The following is a 15,290-nucleotide window of genomic DNA, read 5'->3' on the forward strand; positions in this document are numbered from 1 at the left end:
TAACTTTCCTATTCCCGGGGCTTTGCACTTCATGTCGTAGATGGAAATGATACCCCAGATGTATTTCTTGTCAGTCAATGACAATATCAAGTTTGTGTTATTTAGATAATCTTCACAAACGATCTTTTAAGATCCAACTAACCCCTGAGAAAGCTGAAGACTAAAAATGTGATTATACCTCATAGTGGTGGGAAAGGCTTTTTTAATTCTGAAACCTAGTTCTCAATACTGCCAAAAATACACACACAGTGTCTTGGTTTCCTATAGGTATGTGATAGAAGTATGTCTTAAAACTCCCATTAGAAAATATTTTAGGGGCGCCTGGGTGGCGCAGTCGGTTAAGCGTCCAACTTCAGCCAGGTCACGATCTCGCGGTCCGTGAGTTTGAGCCCCACGTCAGGCTCTGGGCTGATGGCTCAGAGCCTGGAGCCTGTTTCCGATTCTGTGTCTCCCTCTCTCTGCCCCTCCCCCGTTCATGCTCTGTCTCTCTCTGTCCCAAAAATAAATAAATGTTGAAAGAAAAAAAAAAAATCAAAAAAAAAAAAAAAAAAGAAAATATTTTAGGGGCACCTGGGTGGCTCAGTTGGTTCAGCATCCAGCTTCAGCTCAGGTCATGATCTCTCAGTTCATGAGTTCAAGCCCCACATCGGGCTGTGTCCTGGCAGCTCAGAGCCTGGCTTCTGCTTCGGATTCTGTGTCTCCCTCTCTCTCTGCCCCTTCCCGGTTGCACTCTATCACTGTCTCTCAAAAAAAAATGAACATTAAAGAAATAAAAGAAAATATTTCATAGAACTGAGGAACAGTCATTGTTGAGGTTGTGAGCAGTTAAGGAATATACAACTATAGCAGTCAGGTCTATATCCAGTCACCAGCTTTTGTCTGCTTTATGCCCGAAATCTCTCTCATCTCTTCCCTTCTATCAGTATACCTACCACTTGTGTGAATCATCTCCTGCTTGCATTTGCTAAGCAGTAGCCTGTATTTGTAAGCCACACACCTGATACTGTGTTCCCTTGCTTAAAACTCTTGAGTGCTCCATAATTTCCAGTCACTTAAAGACCAAAACCTGGCCTTTTGAGTCACAGGCACATGGACCTTTTCTCAGGTTTTTGAAAATATCAAGAACCTCCCTATCCCCGGATTTCTGGAATACTAGTCTCTCTGTATAGAGTGAATATTATTCTACTTCCTTTCTTTATGTAACTAATTCCTCCTTATCCTGAAGAATTCAATTCCAGTGTCTCTTACCCCAAAGTATCTCCCTGGACCCCTAACCCCACTCCAGGAATAGGTCATGTACCACAGTTACAGTTTCTGAAAATCTGTATTTATGGCCCTTTCCCATTGTAAATGTGTTAATTATATAATTAAGTTGTTTCCTCTGCTAGAACTAAGTTGCAAAAGAGCATGGACTTTGCCACTTTATTCCCAGCATCTGACAATATCTAGTACATAGTGCTTGATAAATGTTTGTCAGACTAATAATTGTTATTCTGCCATAACAGTTAAATATTCTAATTAAGGGTATTTCATTCCCATATCCCATCAACTTTAAGAATTAGATAAGAGTACACTTAAAACTATACCAGATAACCCATGCTTTATTATTATTTATTTTTTTAATTTTTTTTCCAGACAGCATTTTGACAGCTTTCATTGTCTATAGGTCTTTAAAATGTATATCATTAGACCAGATGAATCAGTTAATAAAAATGTCAGGTACAGAATTCTGGACGGTGAGTTTGCTGCATACCTTTTATACAAGTTTTGGAATATTCTTGGTGTATGGTACCGACTTGTGAAACATTCACACAGTGATCAATTTTTTCAGTACCTTCACAGAAGAAATAAACTGAGTTCCCAATATATAACTGCATTAACTCAACAAATATCTGTTGCTTTAGGTGACCCAAGAAAAAAAGCAAGGGAGATCAAGGAAGGGAGTGATCCATAAGTTCAGGGCAAGATAGTGTAGCTTAGCCTAGAATGGTGGTAGTGGGGGATGGTAGGTGGATTCAAGAGGAATTTGGTAGTGAAAGTTACAGGACTCAGTGATGGATTGGATATGAGATTCGGCGGGTGGCGGTGGGGGGGGGGGGGGTTACCTTAAGCAGCCAAGAGATGTCATGTTGCTATTTACTTAAACTGAGATAACTGCAATATTACAAGATTTTTTAAATGTTCCTGAAATAATTATTTTGGTTAAAAGCCAAAGGCAGATAGATTCGATAAAAACTAATTATCTTAATAAATTCTTTTCTCACAGAGAGCATTTGACTACTTCAATTTAGCAGCCAATGCTGGCAATTCACATGCTATGGCCTTCTTGGGAAAGGTACTGTATGTCTTGTGAACATATTATGTAACAGCAAGAGGTGTTTGCATAATAAGCACATGTTGTATTTAGGATCTACAGTTTACCAAAAATAAAGTGGAAATGAGGTTTCAATACAAGGATGTTGTGTCTTGTGGCAAAGTAAGAAAAACTTCCTTTTTCGTTATTTTGAAAACAAATACAGTATAAACCAATGGGTATTTCATCTATAACAAATCCTAAGGTTAGGATGCTCAGAATAAATATGTCACAGAAATTCTTGCAAATAGAAAAATCTCAGCAGTGTTTGCCACATAATTGCAGCAAGTTATTTGGGGCCTGAGAACTTTACATTCAGACATCCCATCTATTGTAGCATAGAAATTGGTATTCCTCATATATTTTTGTTTAAGCATTAATTTTCTATTCTTCTTTCTTTTGACCCTTTCGTCATGTTCCATACGTGGTACTCTGATCATTCAGTGTTTGAAACCTTTTAGTTCTTTCTTTTCCTGAACTTAAGACCTACCCTTTATCTTACCCTGGGGACAATAGTGGTGGAAGAGAAATGGAAGCAGATATTGGTAATAACACTCCTTTTTTTCTCATTTAATCACTGATCCCAAGCAATTTATCAACCACTTGACTGCCTTGGGATAGAGTGAGAGAAAAGATTCACCTTGAGTTAAAGATTCCCCTCTTGAGATTGATCCGTGAGCTGATTTTAATGTATTCATATTTATAGAGAAGTCATAATGTGATATGACAAAGAATATATAATAATGCTAAAATTTTTACTTTTAATGCTTTGCTTTTAATTCTAAAATATCCTGTGGGGAATTTTAAACTTTGTTGAAAGATTTCATGATCTCTCACAAACACCAGAATGAGATGAGCTAGAAATACATTATAGGAGAGACGGTTATAGCTCGTAATAAAATTAGCCTTTGTTTTGTAGATGTATTCAGAAGGAAGTGATATTGTCCCACAGAGTAACGAGACAGCTCTTCACTACTTTAAGAAAGCTGCTGACATGGTAAGATCTCATGACTTACCATATTGAAATGTGTGCCATATTATTATTTTAGTAAGTTTATTATACTGAAGGATTAGTCATAACCAACTCATGCCTCAAATTATTGAAAGCACCTGTGATTTGTGTGAATGGATTGGCTAGAAAAAAACATTCCCAATAAAAGGCATTTTATTGGTTGGGCGGGGTGGATAGAGAAGACCAAATTATTGAATATTAAGCCTCTGTTTCAATTTCATTGAGAAGTTTCCTGATTAAGGAAATACTGATTTTAGTAATGCAATTGAAAGTCATATAATCTATCCTATTTGTATTGCAATTTGAGGCTTAAAACTTACACAACTAGGTACTTTCAATAATCTTAAATACATAATTTAGACTTTCTTTGGCCCAGAGAAAACTACATATGAATTTTTAAGACCCCGTATGCCTCCAGTGTGTGTACTTATCTCCTTGCCAACTACATGTTACTTTAGTTCTAAATGTCAGTTGAGTATTTCCCAAAGGAGTGCTGTGACACTTTTTAAAAGATGCCTCTGTCCCTATTAGTTTAGATTGAATTTTAGATTTTTCTCTTGCAGGTCCCAAAACAGTGATTATCTTTGTTCTGTGAGACTCCAGTAACCTTTAGCATATCTTTGCCACCTGATCCCAGTGTTGCTTTTTACCTGGTTGTTGACTTGACACCATAGCATCTTCCTTCTTTATTGGGGAGGGTGATTACCAATGAAAAACTACAAAAAAAAAGTGATATACTTTTTGGGATGCCTGGGTGGTTCATTTGGTTAAGCGTCCAACTTGTGCTCAGGTTGTGATCTCACAGTTCATGAGTTCAAGCCCCGCATCAGACTCTGTGCTGACAGATCAGAGCCTGGAGCCTGCTTCGGATTCTGTGTCTCTCTCTCTCTCTCTCTGCCCCTCCCCCACTTGCGCTCTGTCTCTCAAAAATTAATAAACATTTAAAAAAACAAAATAAAATACTACCTATTAAAAAAAGTGTTTAAAAAAGTGACCTACTTTTAGTTTAATAAAAAAGAAACACATTAGTCATGTTTTCTATCATAACTCATGGAACAGATGGTCATAAGTCACCAAAATTTAATTCTAGATAAATTTACTATTTGCTCTTTTTCCGCAAATTATTGACCCCCAAATCTCTAAAAGTCAGCATTACATTTAGCCTGATGGGAAGGAGAATTTTGAATTGAAAAATGCAGTGACGGGGCGCCTGGGTGGCGCAGTCGGTTAAGCGTCCGACTTCAGCCAGGTCACGATCTCGCGGTCCGTGAGTTCGAGCCCCGCGTCGGGCTCTGGGCTGATGGCTCAGAGCCTGGAGCCTGTTTCCGATTCTGTGTCTCCCTCTCTCTCTGCCCCTCCCCCGTTCATGCTCTGTCTCTCTCTGTCCCAAAAATAAATAAAAACGTTGGAAAAAAAAAAAGAAAGAAAGAAAAATGCAGTGACATTTTTTGAATATGTTTGTAAATTATTTCTTTTGCATTCATTTATTCTTGCCTAGTTTCTTAATGAATCCATTCACCCTTTTTTCTCGGTTTGCAGGGCAACCCAGTCGGTCAGAGTGGACTCGGAATGGCTTACCTCTACGGGAGAGGAGTTCAAGTTGTAAGTTTTCAGTGTAACATTCTGACTTAAACAAGCAGTCAGCTGGTGAGTTGGAGAAATATAACTAGCTTCCAGCCTGGGTGAAATCGTTTCTTTATAACCAGAGCTGAACCTTTTCCTGTTCTCTGACTTTGGCTGCTTACCACCCTTCACCCCGCACCTGCCATATGACTGCCTTCTTCAAATAGCTCTGTCTCTGGCACCTTTTCTAAAGGTGTGAAGCTGCTTCTCATTCTTCTGTCTATGCTGTCTACTCTCCAAGACTTAAGCTTCTCCCTCTCTACTTCTTCACTCAAGGCTAAGAAAATGCTTGTCCCTCCCATTTAGGAGAAAAGCTTTCTGTTCTATTCTTTGCTCTTCTCTTCTCTCCAGTCCTTCACTGCAAAGCCAGGTTTCTCCAAAAAATGAACTATTAGTGGCTACCACTCACTCATTAGCTCTTAGAGTTAGGCTTCTGCCTCACGTAACTGCTCTATGCAGATCACCAGTAACCTCCTAAGGGTCAACACCTGTTGACTTTTTGGCTCTACATCACTTGAACTCTTTCCTCCCTGGAATTCTGCAAGTTCTCTTGCTTTTCCTAAGCCATTGCTTCTTATTCTTCTCTACTACTTCCTCATGGTTGCCCCTGGATTCTCAATGCTGTCCTCTTCTCTTCACTTTATGAACCCTCCAAGTAGTATGTTTTTAATTGGGCCTGAAACTAAGCATTAGGTTTAAGATTCTAATCTGTAGGTGTTTCCTAGCACAGAAACCAGTATAGCGTGGTCTCATTTTGATTCTTTTTAGTCATTTTAGGACACTAAAGTTCAGTAGTGATCTTTTAGTTTCTCTCTGTGGATACGTAGGGTATTTGAAATCTAATAATCATATAGTGCTTGATAAGTTACACAGGAAAAGAATGAATAAAGAGAATAATTTTCCTTATTTAAGGAAATCAGAAAAATTAAGGTTTAGAAAAGATTTGTCGGTTAATAGGAAAGATTGTTTCTTAAGTCCTGATCTTGTGTTACACTGGTGATGTGTATGCTTTCTGAGAGTGAGCACAGCAAATTGTTTCACAAAAACTCTTACTTGCTTTTCTTTAGTCTTAAATATTTAAGTCCCTCTGTGACTTAAAGTAGACTACCCTCTGTATATTATGAAAACTTAGAAGGTAGGCTTTTTAATGGCTCTTTGAGAATATCCTCTATGTGTTTTGTTGACTCTTTTTAATAAATGAATCTCCTAACTTCTAAGTATATCAGCCTTTTGAGCTTTCTTATCATGTGATCATGTGACCTCTTTTCCTACAGAATTATGATCTGGCACTAAAGTATTTCCAGAAAGCTGCTGAACAAGGCTGGGTGGACGGGCAGCTGCAGCTTGGCTCTATGTACTACAGTAAGTAATACTGGAATTAAATGCTTCATCCACCAACATCAAAATTGCCTATTTTCCATCAGATACCACTTTGATGTGGAAACGAGAGCTGTCGCATTCGGGCTGATTAATGTTCTCCCATTTCAGTAATTTGTGCATCTTGTTTTTCATGGTAAATTAGGTTCATCTGTATTAATATACAAATCTGTATTGTTAAGGTTCCCATCTTTCCTGAGTAAGAATTCTGAGTTTCATTTGATTTTACTCATTATATAAGGCTGCTCTCATGCTTCAGTTAAATCTTATTTAAAACTATTTCTGACCTTTCATGTTATTTTCCTTACAGATGGCATTGGCGTCAAGAGGGATTATAAACAGGCCTTGAAGTATTTTAACTTAGCTTCTCAGGGAGGCCACATCTTGGCTTTCTATAACCTAGCACAGATGCATGCCAGCGGCACAGGTGTGATGCGATCGTGTCACACGGCAGTGGAGGTAAGGGCTGTTCTACCAGCTCGTACACAGGAACTTCATTTTCCCAGGAGGAAAGTCTATCGTTTTAATTCTCGTTTTCTTTGCATGATTTCTTCTACAGTAGAAAGAGATTCGACCTAATAGCTTGGATACACTGAGGGAAGACACTGAGAGTCTGTGTGTCACCCTCATGCTTATTTGTTTCATTTGGGTCTCCACGTTTGTAAGGACAGTGGATGTTGTCTGCAGTCTCTCTAGCAGCTCCTAGACAGTATCTGAGCACCACGAGGTCTGTGTCGAATGAATGTTGCAAAAGGCAATGCCGATGTCTTCTAAATGGAACTTTTCCTCTTTAGCTCTCTCATAACTGGCACTGCAGAGTGGCATTTGCTAAATGCTTAGCACAGTTTCTAAACCTCTCTGTGTTTCAGTTCCCTCGGTTGTAAAATGGGCCTATTAATAAGACTTATTTCATAGAGTGTCCCCCATGAACCTCATGGGAGCTGTAAGGGAGTTTCTGTACGTACTGTACATAAAGCACAAGAACAGTGCCTGGTGGGGGTAATAGTATATAATTGTTTACTATTATTTTTATAAACCTGCTCTAAAGACTAACTGAAATCTTCAAGTAAATATCCCAGACTTTTATATATATTTAATAAAGTTGCCAGAGATTCAAAGAGGTAGCTTAATAATCAATCACTTGTAGCCAAAGTGCAAAAATGATATTCTGGCATATGTTCCTTGTTTTGTTACTGGTTTTTTGTTTTTTTTTTTTTTTCCTGTTCTCACAGTTGTTTAAGAATGTGTGTGAACGAGGCCGGTGGTCGGAGAGGCTAATGACTGCCTATAACAGCTATAAAGATGGCGACTACAACGCCGCGGTGATCCAGTACCTCCTGCTGGCCGAACAAGGCTATGAAGTGGCACAGAGCAACGCAGCCTTCATTCTCGATCAGAGTAAGGTTCACTTTCATTCTGCCTTGGGTTTAGACTGTGAAGGCTCACGTCAGGTAGCTCATTTTTGTTTTAAAGAGAAAACCCACAAAGAAACTTCTTTATTGTTGTAAGTAGACCTTAACATCGCACACGCTGGAGTACTTTACCTCAGCTCCCTAAGCCATCAAAGTTAGTTTTGCAATTAGCGTTGATGTAGAAATCAATTTGCCATTTTTCACAAAATTAACTGCTTTCAGTAAACACATTTTTCAAAATACAGCAGATAGAAGAACCTCATTTTTCCAGTGGTCTGTAGATCCCTAGAAGTGGCTCCATGGTTACTGTCCGATTAGTTCTGTGGATAAAACACGTTGCAGAAAGTAGTGTTGTCCTGCTTACAGTGATTCTTTTGAACTCGGTATTTCCTTCTAATACTTGTTTAATTTCAATACAATACTTTGGTCATTTAATACTTGTTATATCCCAGTTATGCTCCACATATCCACCCTAGCTTGTAAATGAAGCCTAAAAGTCTAGTGCCTTTCCTTAAATGCCTAAGTTGTATTTATTTCATCTTCCCTGTAGGAGAAGCAACCATTGTAGGTGAGAATGAAACTTACCCCAGAGCTTTGCTGCACTGGAACAGGGCTGCCTCCCAAGGTGAGTAGCCCACTCATTCTAGGGCAAGAGTTTCACCCAGGGATCTTTCTGTACTGTTTTTGTTTTGTTTTTGAATCTCCCATAAAAACTAAATAATGTCATTCATCAACATACTAACTGTTGCTTAAGTTGCATCGTGATTTATCTATTCTTAAAACGGAAGTTCTAGTCACAGGGTTTCTAAATTATTGAATTGTGATTGGTCATTTATATCACGTTATGGTTTATTCTTTGATTTTTTGTTTGAAGCCAGTTATATTGCATAAAATGAAAATCACATGGAATATATAATAAAATATTAGTCTAAAACCCAAAAAGATTTCAACCTTTCCCCATCTTTTTTTGTTTGACTATTTTATTCTCACACATACTCCTCTCAACAGTGCCTGGCTATCCCTTCTTCAAACCTAAACAATGGTCCAGTTGAACTACTTTAAAATGTAAATGGCAGAATATTACTCAGCCATCAAAAAGAATGAAATCTGGCCATTTGCAGTGACATAGATGGAGCTAGAATGTATTAAGCTAAGCAAAATAAGCCAACCAGAGAAAGATAAATACCATATGATTTCACTCGTATGTGGAATTTAAGAAATAAAACAGGTGAATTTATGGGAAGAGGGGGGCAAAGAGAAGAGAAGGAAACAAGCCACAAGAGACTCTTGGCGATAGAGAACAAACTGAGGGTTGATGGAGGCAGGTAGGTGGGAGATGGGCTAGATGGGTGATGGGCATTAAGGAGGGCACTTGTTATGATGAGCACTGGGTGTTGTATATGATGAATCACTGAATTCTACTCCTGAAACCAACATTGTACTATATGTTAACTAACTAGAATTTAAATTAAAAAAAAAAGGAAAAGAAAGTATAAATGGCATGATAGACTAGAACATGCTCATTTGAAGAGTACTGTTGTGACATGGGGAGTACCACCCACCTTGTTATACCTCTCCCTGTTGCAAAACCTGCTTCAGAAGAGCAATACCTCTAGTTTCAATCTTTATTGAATTTATAGCTTGGCTGAAGGATTTGTTATAAAGTTTACATACTACCAATTAAAATTGTGTTTTATGTAAGTAAGCATGTTAACAGTAGGAGAAACAACAATTTGGTCCGTTTTAAACGCACTTTATTTACTGGCAGTTTTGCATTTAATTTTTGTTTAAGGCTATACGGTGGCTAGAATTAAGCTTGGAGACTATCATTTCTATGGATTTGGCACTGACGTAGACTACGAGACTGCGTTCATTCATTATCGTCTGGCATCCGAGCAGCAACACAGCGCACAAGCCATGTTTAATCTGGGGTATATGCACGAGAAAGGACTGGGCATTAAACAGGTGAGGCTGGCTTCAAAACAAATGTTAGAATGATGTAATTGTGATTTGGGGGAAACGTCTGCATTTATTTCTAGAAAATAGGCTTGCTTTTGGAATGTGCTCCGATTTTAGGTACTAAGTTATGAGGCAGTTTTGTAATATTTCAGAAGCCCGCCCTTGCACCTCTCCCATCGTCAGACATACGCATGTTGCTGTCACATGCACACTGCTTTATGTACGATAAGCCAAAAGCAGAGTCGTGGAAATGGAAATATGGTGCTGCCTCAATCAGCAACTCCTTGTTTGAGAAACTATCTGTCCATCTTCAGCCAAATTCTGTTCTTTTTAAAGTATTTTGAAATGAAGTAAGATGTTTGCTACTGACAAACGTATTTCTGACTCTTATACCTTCCTAATGGAGTCTAACATTCTTTAGAGCCATGGTCTTAACTTTTTGCCTATATGCCCTTAAGAGAATTTTGAACAACTGTGTTTTGTCCTGCACATTTTTATTTATTTTAATTTTTTTTTTGTTTTTAAATTAGGGTGAGCTCAAACAGGGGTAGAGGGGCAGAGGGAGAGAGAGAGAAAATCCCAAGCAGGCTCCACACTGAGTGTGGAGACCAACGCAGGGCTCGATCCCATGACCCTGGGATCATGATCTGAACCAAAATTGAGAGTAGGACACTCAACCGACTGAGCCACCCAGGCACCCCTTTCCTGCACGTATTTAATTTGACATTTAAAATTTTTCATCATAAGCTTCAGAAGCTCTGAGTTCTACCTATTTTAAGCATCAACCCTTTTTTTTAAATAAATTGACTAAGTTACTCCAAATACCAAAACGTTGATACCCTCATCATTAATTCTTTTAAAAACACAGCAAATTTATTAAATGAAAATTGTGTCTTTTCCTTTTCTTCCTGAATTCATATTTTCAAGTCATTGTTTTCATAGATTTGCATGTAAATGTAATGTTTTTAATGCTTAGATATTTTACTGATCAATCATACTTACGTGAAACAAAGTATGTAAATTCAAATTTTGAATTTTATTTCCTATGATTATAGGCTCTAAGTGTTAAGAAAAATTCATAAGATACTAGCCATAGTTGGTTAATTATCAATACAATATTGAACAAATCAACATAACACTGTGAATTTCAGTAAAATTTTACTTTCTGTGATAATTATTAAAAATGCATTTTTTAATGAGTTGAATGGAGCATCTTTTAAAAATTAGTTTAGGGGCGCCTGGGTGGCTCAGTCGGTTGGGCGTCCGACTTCAGCTCAGGTCACGATCTCGCGGTCCGGGAGTTCGAGCCCCGCGTCAGGCTCTGGGCTGATGGCTCAGAGCCTGGAGCCTGTTTCCGATTCTGTGTCTCCCTCTCTCTCTGCCCCTCCCCCATTCATGCTCTGTCTCTCTCTGTCTCAAAAATAAATAAAGGTTAAAAAAAAAATTAAAAAAAAAATTAGTTTAAGTATCATTGAGTAAATTTAGCATTAATTTCGTTTTTTTTTTTTAAAGTTTATTTTGAGAGTGTGAGAGAGTGTGAATGGGGTAGGGACAGAGAGAGAGAACCCCAAGCAGGCTCCATGCCATCAGCACAAAGCCCAACACAGGGCTCGATCTCAAGAGTTGGACACTTAATCAACTGAGCCATCCAGGCACCCCTCATTTTATAAATGTATGGCTGGAACCTTGTTCACATAAACAAGTATATGGGAATTGGGGAGAATTTTATTAGAGCAAGGTCACTTAGTTCTTTAAACTGCTTTCGAGTCGCTTGCTGTTTTCCTTCAGGCTGCTACACAAAATACCATAGGGTGGCTTAAATAATAGAATTTCTCACAGTTCTGGAGGCTGAGAAGTTGAAGTTCAGGGTGGCAGCAGGTTTGGTGTCTGGCGAGGAGGCCCTGTTTCCTGGTCAGAGACACTGTCCTCTGGCTTTTGTCCTCATCTGATGAGCAACGAGCAGGAGAGAAGCAGCAAGTACTTAGGGATTCTTTAAGGATGCTCATCTCATTCATGAAAGCTCTACTCCTTTAACCTCATCTAATCCTAATAACCTCTCAAAGACCTCACTTCCTAATCCCAACCATCACATGAGGGAGAATAGAGTTTCCACATAGAAATTTAGCGGGAGGATGGGACACATTTAGTCTATAACATATGCCAAAAATCAGAGTGATCTGTCACTGACACTTTGGTTAGGTCCCCCTTCAATCTTGTTGGAAAGTGGAGACTTGGAAAGGATACATTTATTTATTCCCTTGTCACTGGAGTCATTCATTTTCTAGTTTCTGTGGAGAATGCTGAAAGGCTTTACCTAGGTTTATCAGATAACTAATTATATTCCTCTTCATCACTTAGAGACACTTTGTTGACCTAATGTGCTTAAGGGCAAGTTACTCATTTTCATTTTGCTAATGCACCATTTTTTGTCAAAGTGCCTTTTATTTTACCACATTTGAATATGTATTTTAATCCCAATATGTAAATTTTCATATTTTACATTTATGTTACTATTAGATACTTGAATATAGTTTTATCAAGACTCTGGAACTGCAGATGGAGTACATTCAGTTTGTGGAAGATCTCTGCCATGTTGACCAAGCTACCAGAGCCTCTCTTAATTGGCAGACCACTCAGCTAGGTCAGACTTTGCCTCCATCAGCAAGACTGACTTCATTTTTTTTAATTCAAATAAAATTAATGTGTGTTTGATGACTAATAAAGATTACACATAGTTGTGGTTGTTTTGGGATACACTTCATAATAATTTACTGAAAGCAATCAAAATTAAAGTGATAGAACTCTGACAGTCTGCTTTTATAATAGATTAGAAACCAAGAAAATTAATTAGTGTGCATTCTCATAATGTAATTTGCAATATAATGTTATATGTAGCTTATATAAATTCTTGTCAATAAAGACGATGATAAAGAGCATAGTATTCCTTTGATAAGAATGGGGAGGACAGAACTCAGGGATGCAGCTTTTAGGAATAATTAATCATGTGTAAAAAAAATGATTCCATTAGTTTCATTCCATGATTATCCATGATCATCTTTTCTTATTTTTTCCCAATTTTAAAAGAAGGAAACTTACATACTACTAAAAACTATCAATCCAGCATGTAGTACAGCTAGAAAAATATTAAGGATTAAATGAGGATTGGTGTTACACAGAGTAAATAATTCAGGATGTGATTGATAAGATTTAGTTACCCCTTTGAATCATCCACACAAAAGTCTATGTTGTCACATAAAGTTTGATCCATGATCTTGAAGAATGTGGCAGTCCAGAAAAAAACTTGTTACCTTTTTTTTTTTTTGAACCAAAGACACTGACTCTACCAGTACTGTTGTTGGTTGGAAGGTGCCCTTTTTCACTAACGACACCCCCTAGGGACAGTATAGGGAAGAGCTGACAGTAACTGCTTACACTGAACTATGTGGAAAGGTCCTTTTTCATGTTTAGCCTTTCTTTCCCATGTCTCGTGGAATTCTTGCCTTGGAGTTTGGTATCCTTTGACAGTAGTCAGGGCATGGAGAAAGGGACATTGTTAAATGAAAATTTCACTGTGTCTCCCCATGCCATTCAACATTTATCTGAATGCAGAGCACTCGGTCTGGGCCCGGATTCATAATGACTCATGTCACCCCTTACGGAAATATGTCTAAGGCAGGAAACCCAGCATGCAGGTCCCTTAACACTATCCATGCAAGTACCATTTGAAACATCTTGAGCATATTACCAGTTTGAGGATCACTGCTCCAAACTGAAACCTGAATTGCTTACACTGACTGAAGTTTTAAGAAACTTACTTAACTTGACCCAGAACTTGAGACTTCTAGGTTGCCCCCAGGAGTCTTCAGAGTGACAGTGTTATGCATACACAGCAAGTAGGATGTCAGACAGGAGGAGCAGGAGTTAAACCTTAACATTGTTCAGTTAGATTTTTCAAAATTAAGCCATTAGATGATTAAAGAAATATTACCTAATTAAAGGTGGGGTTTATCCTTTTAGGTAAGGGAAATTTTAAAATGAAAACTTGAAAGGTAAAGTCAATGCTCTGAATGCACAAACTGATATAATATGACTATATAAACTAAATAATATTATTTTACTTATTGTACCAAGAGATGAATTTTGGTTTATTTCCTGTGTTATAGGATATTCACCTTGCAAAACGTTTTTATGACATGGCGGCTGAAGCCAGCCCAGACGCACAGGTACCAGTCTTCCTAGCACTATGCAAACTGGCTGTGGTGTATTTCTTGCAGTACATCCGGGAGACAAACGTAAGTGTTCCGTGCCTCTTTTAATTAAAATATAAGTGATATAAGCTGCTCGGTCCAGAAGTTTTTATTGGAAAAGTTCAGGGAGAAGGGAGGAGTGTCTTCAGGGGTCTGGTGCTTTCCCTTCTGCCCCAGATGAAGGACCAGGAGATCGCATCAGCTGTGGGGTGAACATAGCCACAGAGCAGCATGTTTTCAGGAACCATTTGACAGTAGCTCCAGGTGCTAAAGCAGTTTCCACTGATGCAGGTGTTTTCTGGCTCAGAGAAAACCGAGACCAACCCTTGGCGATTTGAAGGAGTGGTTAACTAAATTCAGTAAACATTAAATCAGGTTACTGCCTGGCAGTGACTCAGACCAGACCCTTCAAAAGGGAGAAGGAGAACCTGAGAACTTGCCCAGGCTGTTGTACTTCAGATTGTGCTATTAGCAAGAAACATGTTAAAAACACGTCTCGAACTTTGTTCTCTAAAAATACCTTGAACTACTTTAAATAAGCTCATGGTGGAACCTAGACGAGAGGTGGGTTCCCCATTCCTTTCAAAACTGCTGACCTTATTTACCAGTATTTCTGTGTAGGTGCTCTTGGGTTCTCCAGTTTTACATTTTGTTAACTGTACTTCCTTATAATGGATTAACTGGAACAGGATTTAACTCCGAAAGTCCTGAAATGTGTGCAGAAACAAGGGCTACAAAACTTGAATTTACTCCAGACCAGTACAGGATAATGTTTCAGTCTTTCATTAACATCTTTCAGAACAGGTTGATACACCGTTTCATATTAGATTCCAGAAAGGGCTTTTCCTCCTATGTGATACAGGTGGAAAGGGTGATGTTCCTTTTCGCAGCCCTGTCTGGTGTACTGAGGTCCTCCCCGCATAGGGCTCCGAAGGACTGGAGGTGTTGGACTCCGTCCTCCTGGTTGCTTACACACTTGTAATGGCACCTTTAGAATTGTTTGGTGGCCTGAGCCAGACGCGCCGTACCCTCCACTAGTGGAAACAGTCTTTGTTCCTTTCACTGAAAAGCTAACAGTGTGGCAGCCTGCTGTTTTTCTCTCGGGGCTATTTCAGACCCTTGTCTCTCACAGTTTGTAAGACTAAGAACTGTTAGTTACAGACTAGGATTTAGTCACGCCTTATACCATACTAAGTGTATCCTATCTTTGTTGTTTTTTTAATACAGAAGTATAAAGAAGACAATAAATGCTCCATAAGCCTACCACCTAGATATTCCAACCAAAAGAAAAGAGTTACCAAGTATTG

General features: G+C 38.5%; 1 protein-coding gene across 1 annotated transcript in view; it reads left to right on the forward strand.

Annotated features, from left to right (window-relative positions):
* Window positions 1–15,290, forward strand: part of SEL1L (SEL1L adaptor subunit of SYVN1 ubiquitin ligase) — a 53,583-nt gene that overhangs the window by 33,226 nt on the left and 5,067 nt on the right. The window contains exons 12-20 of the mRNA XM_025918923.2: window positions 2,267–2,335; window positions 3,273–3,350; window positions 4,905–4,967; window positions 6,263–6,350; window positions 6,676–6,824; window positions 7,598–7,763; window positions 8,328–8,402; window positions 9,570–9,742; window positions 13,900–14,028. Coding sequence (XP_025774708.2) covers window positions 2,267–2,335; window positions 3,273–3,350; window positions 4,905–4,967; window positions 6,263–6,350; window positions 6,676–6,824; window positions 7,598–7,763; window positions 8,328–8,402; window positions 9,570–9,742; window positions 13,900–14,028 — 990 coding nt within the window. The remainder of the gene's footprint in view (window positions 1–2,266; window positions 2,336–3,272; window positions 3,351–4,904; window positions 4,968–6,262; window positions 6,351–6,675; window positions 6,825–7,597; window positions 7,764–8,327; window positions 8,403–9,569; window positions 9,743–13,899; window positions 14,029–15,290) is intronic.

Source organism: Puma concolor, chromosome B3, assembly GCF_028749965.1.
Source record: "Puma concolor isolate L17-30 chromosome B3, mPumCon1.1.hap2, whole genome shotgun sequence".
In the NCBI taxonomy this organism is placed as follows: domain Eukaryota; kingdom Metazoa; phylum Chordata; class Mammalia; order Carnivora; family Felidae; genus Puma; species Puma concolor.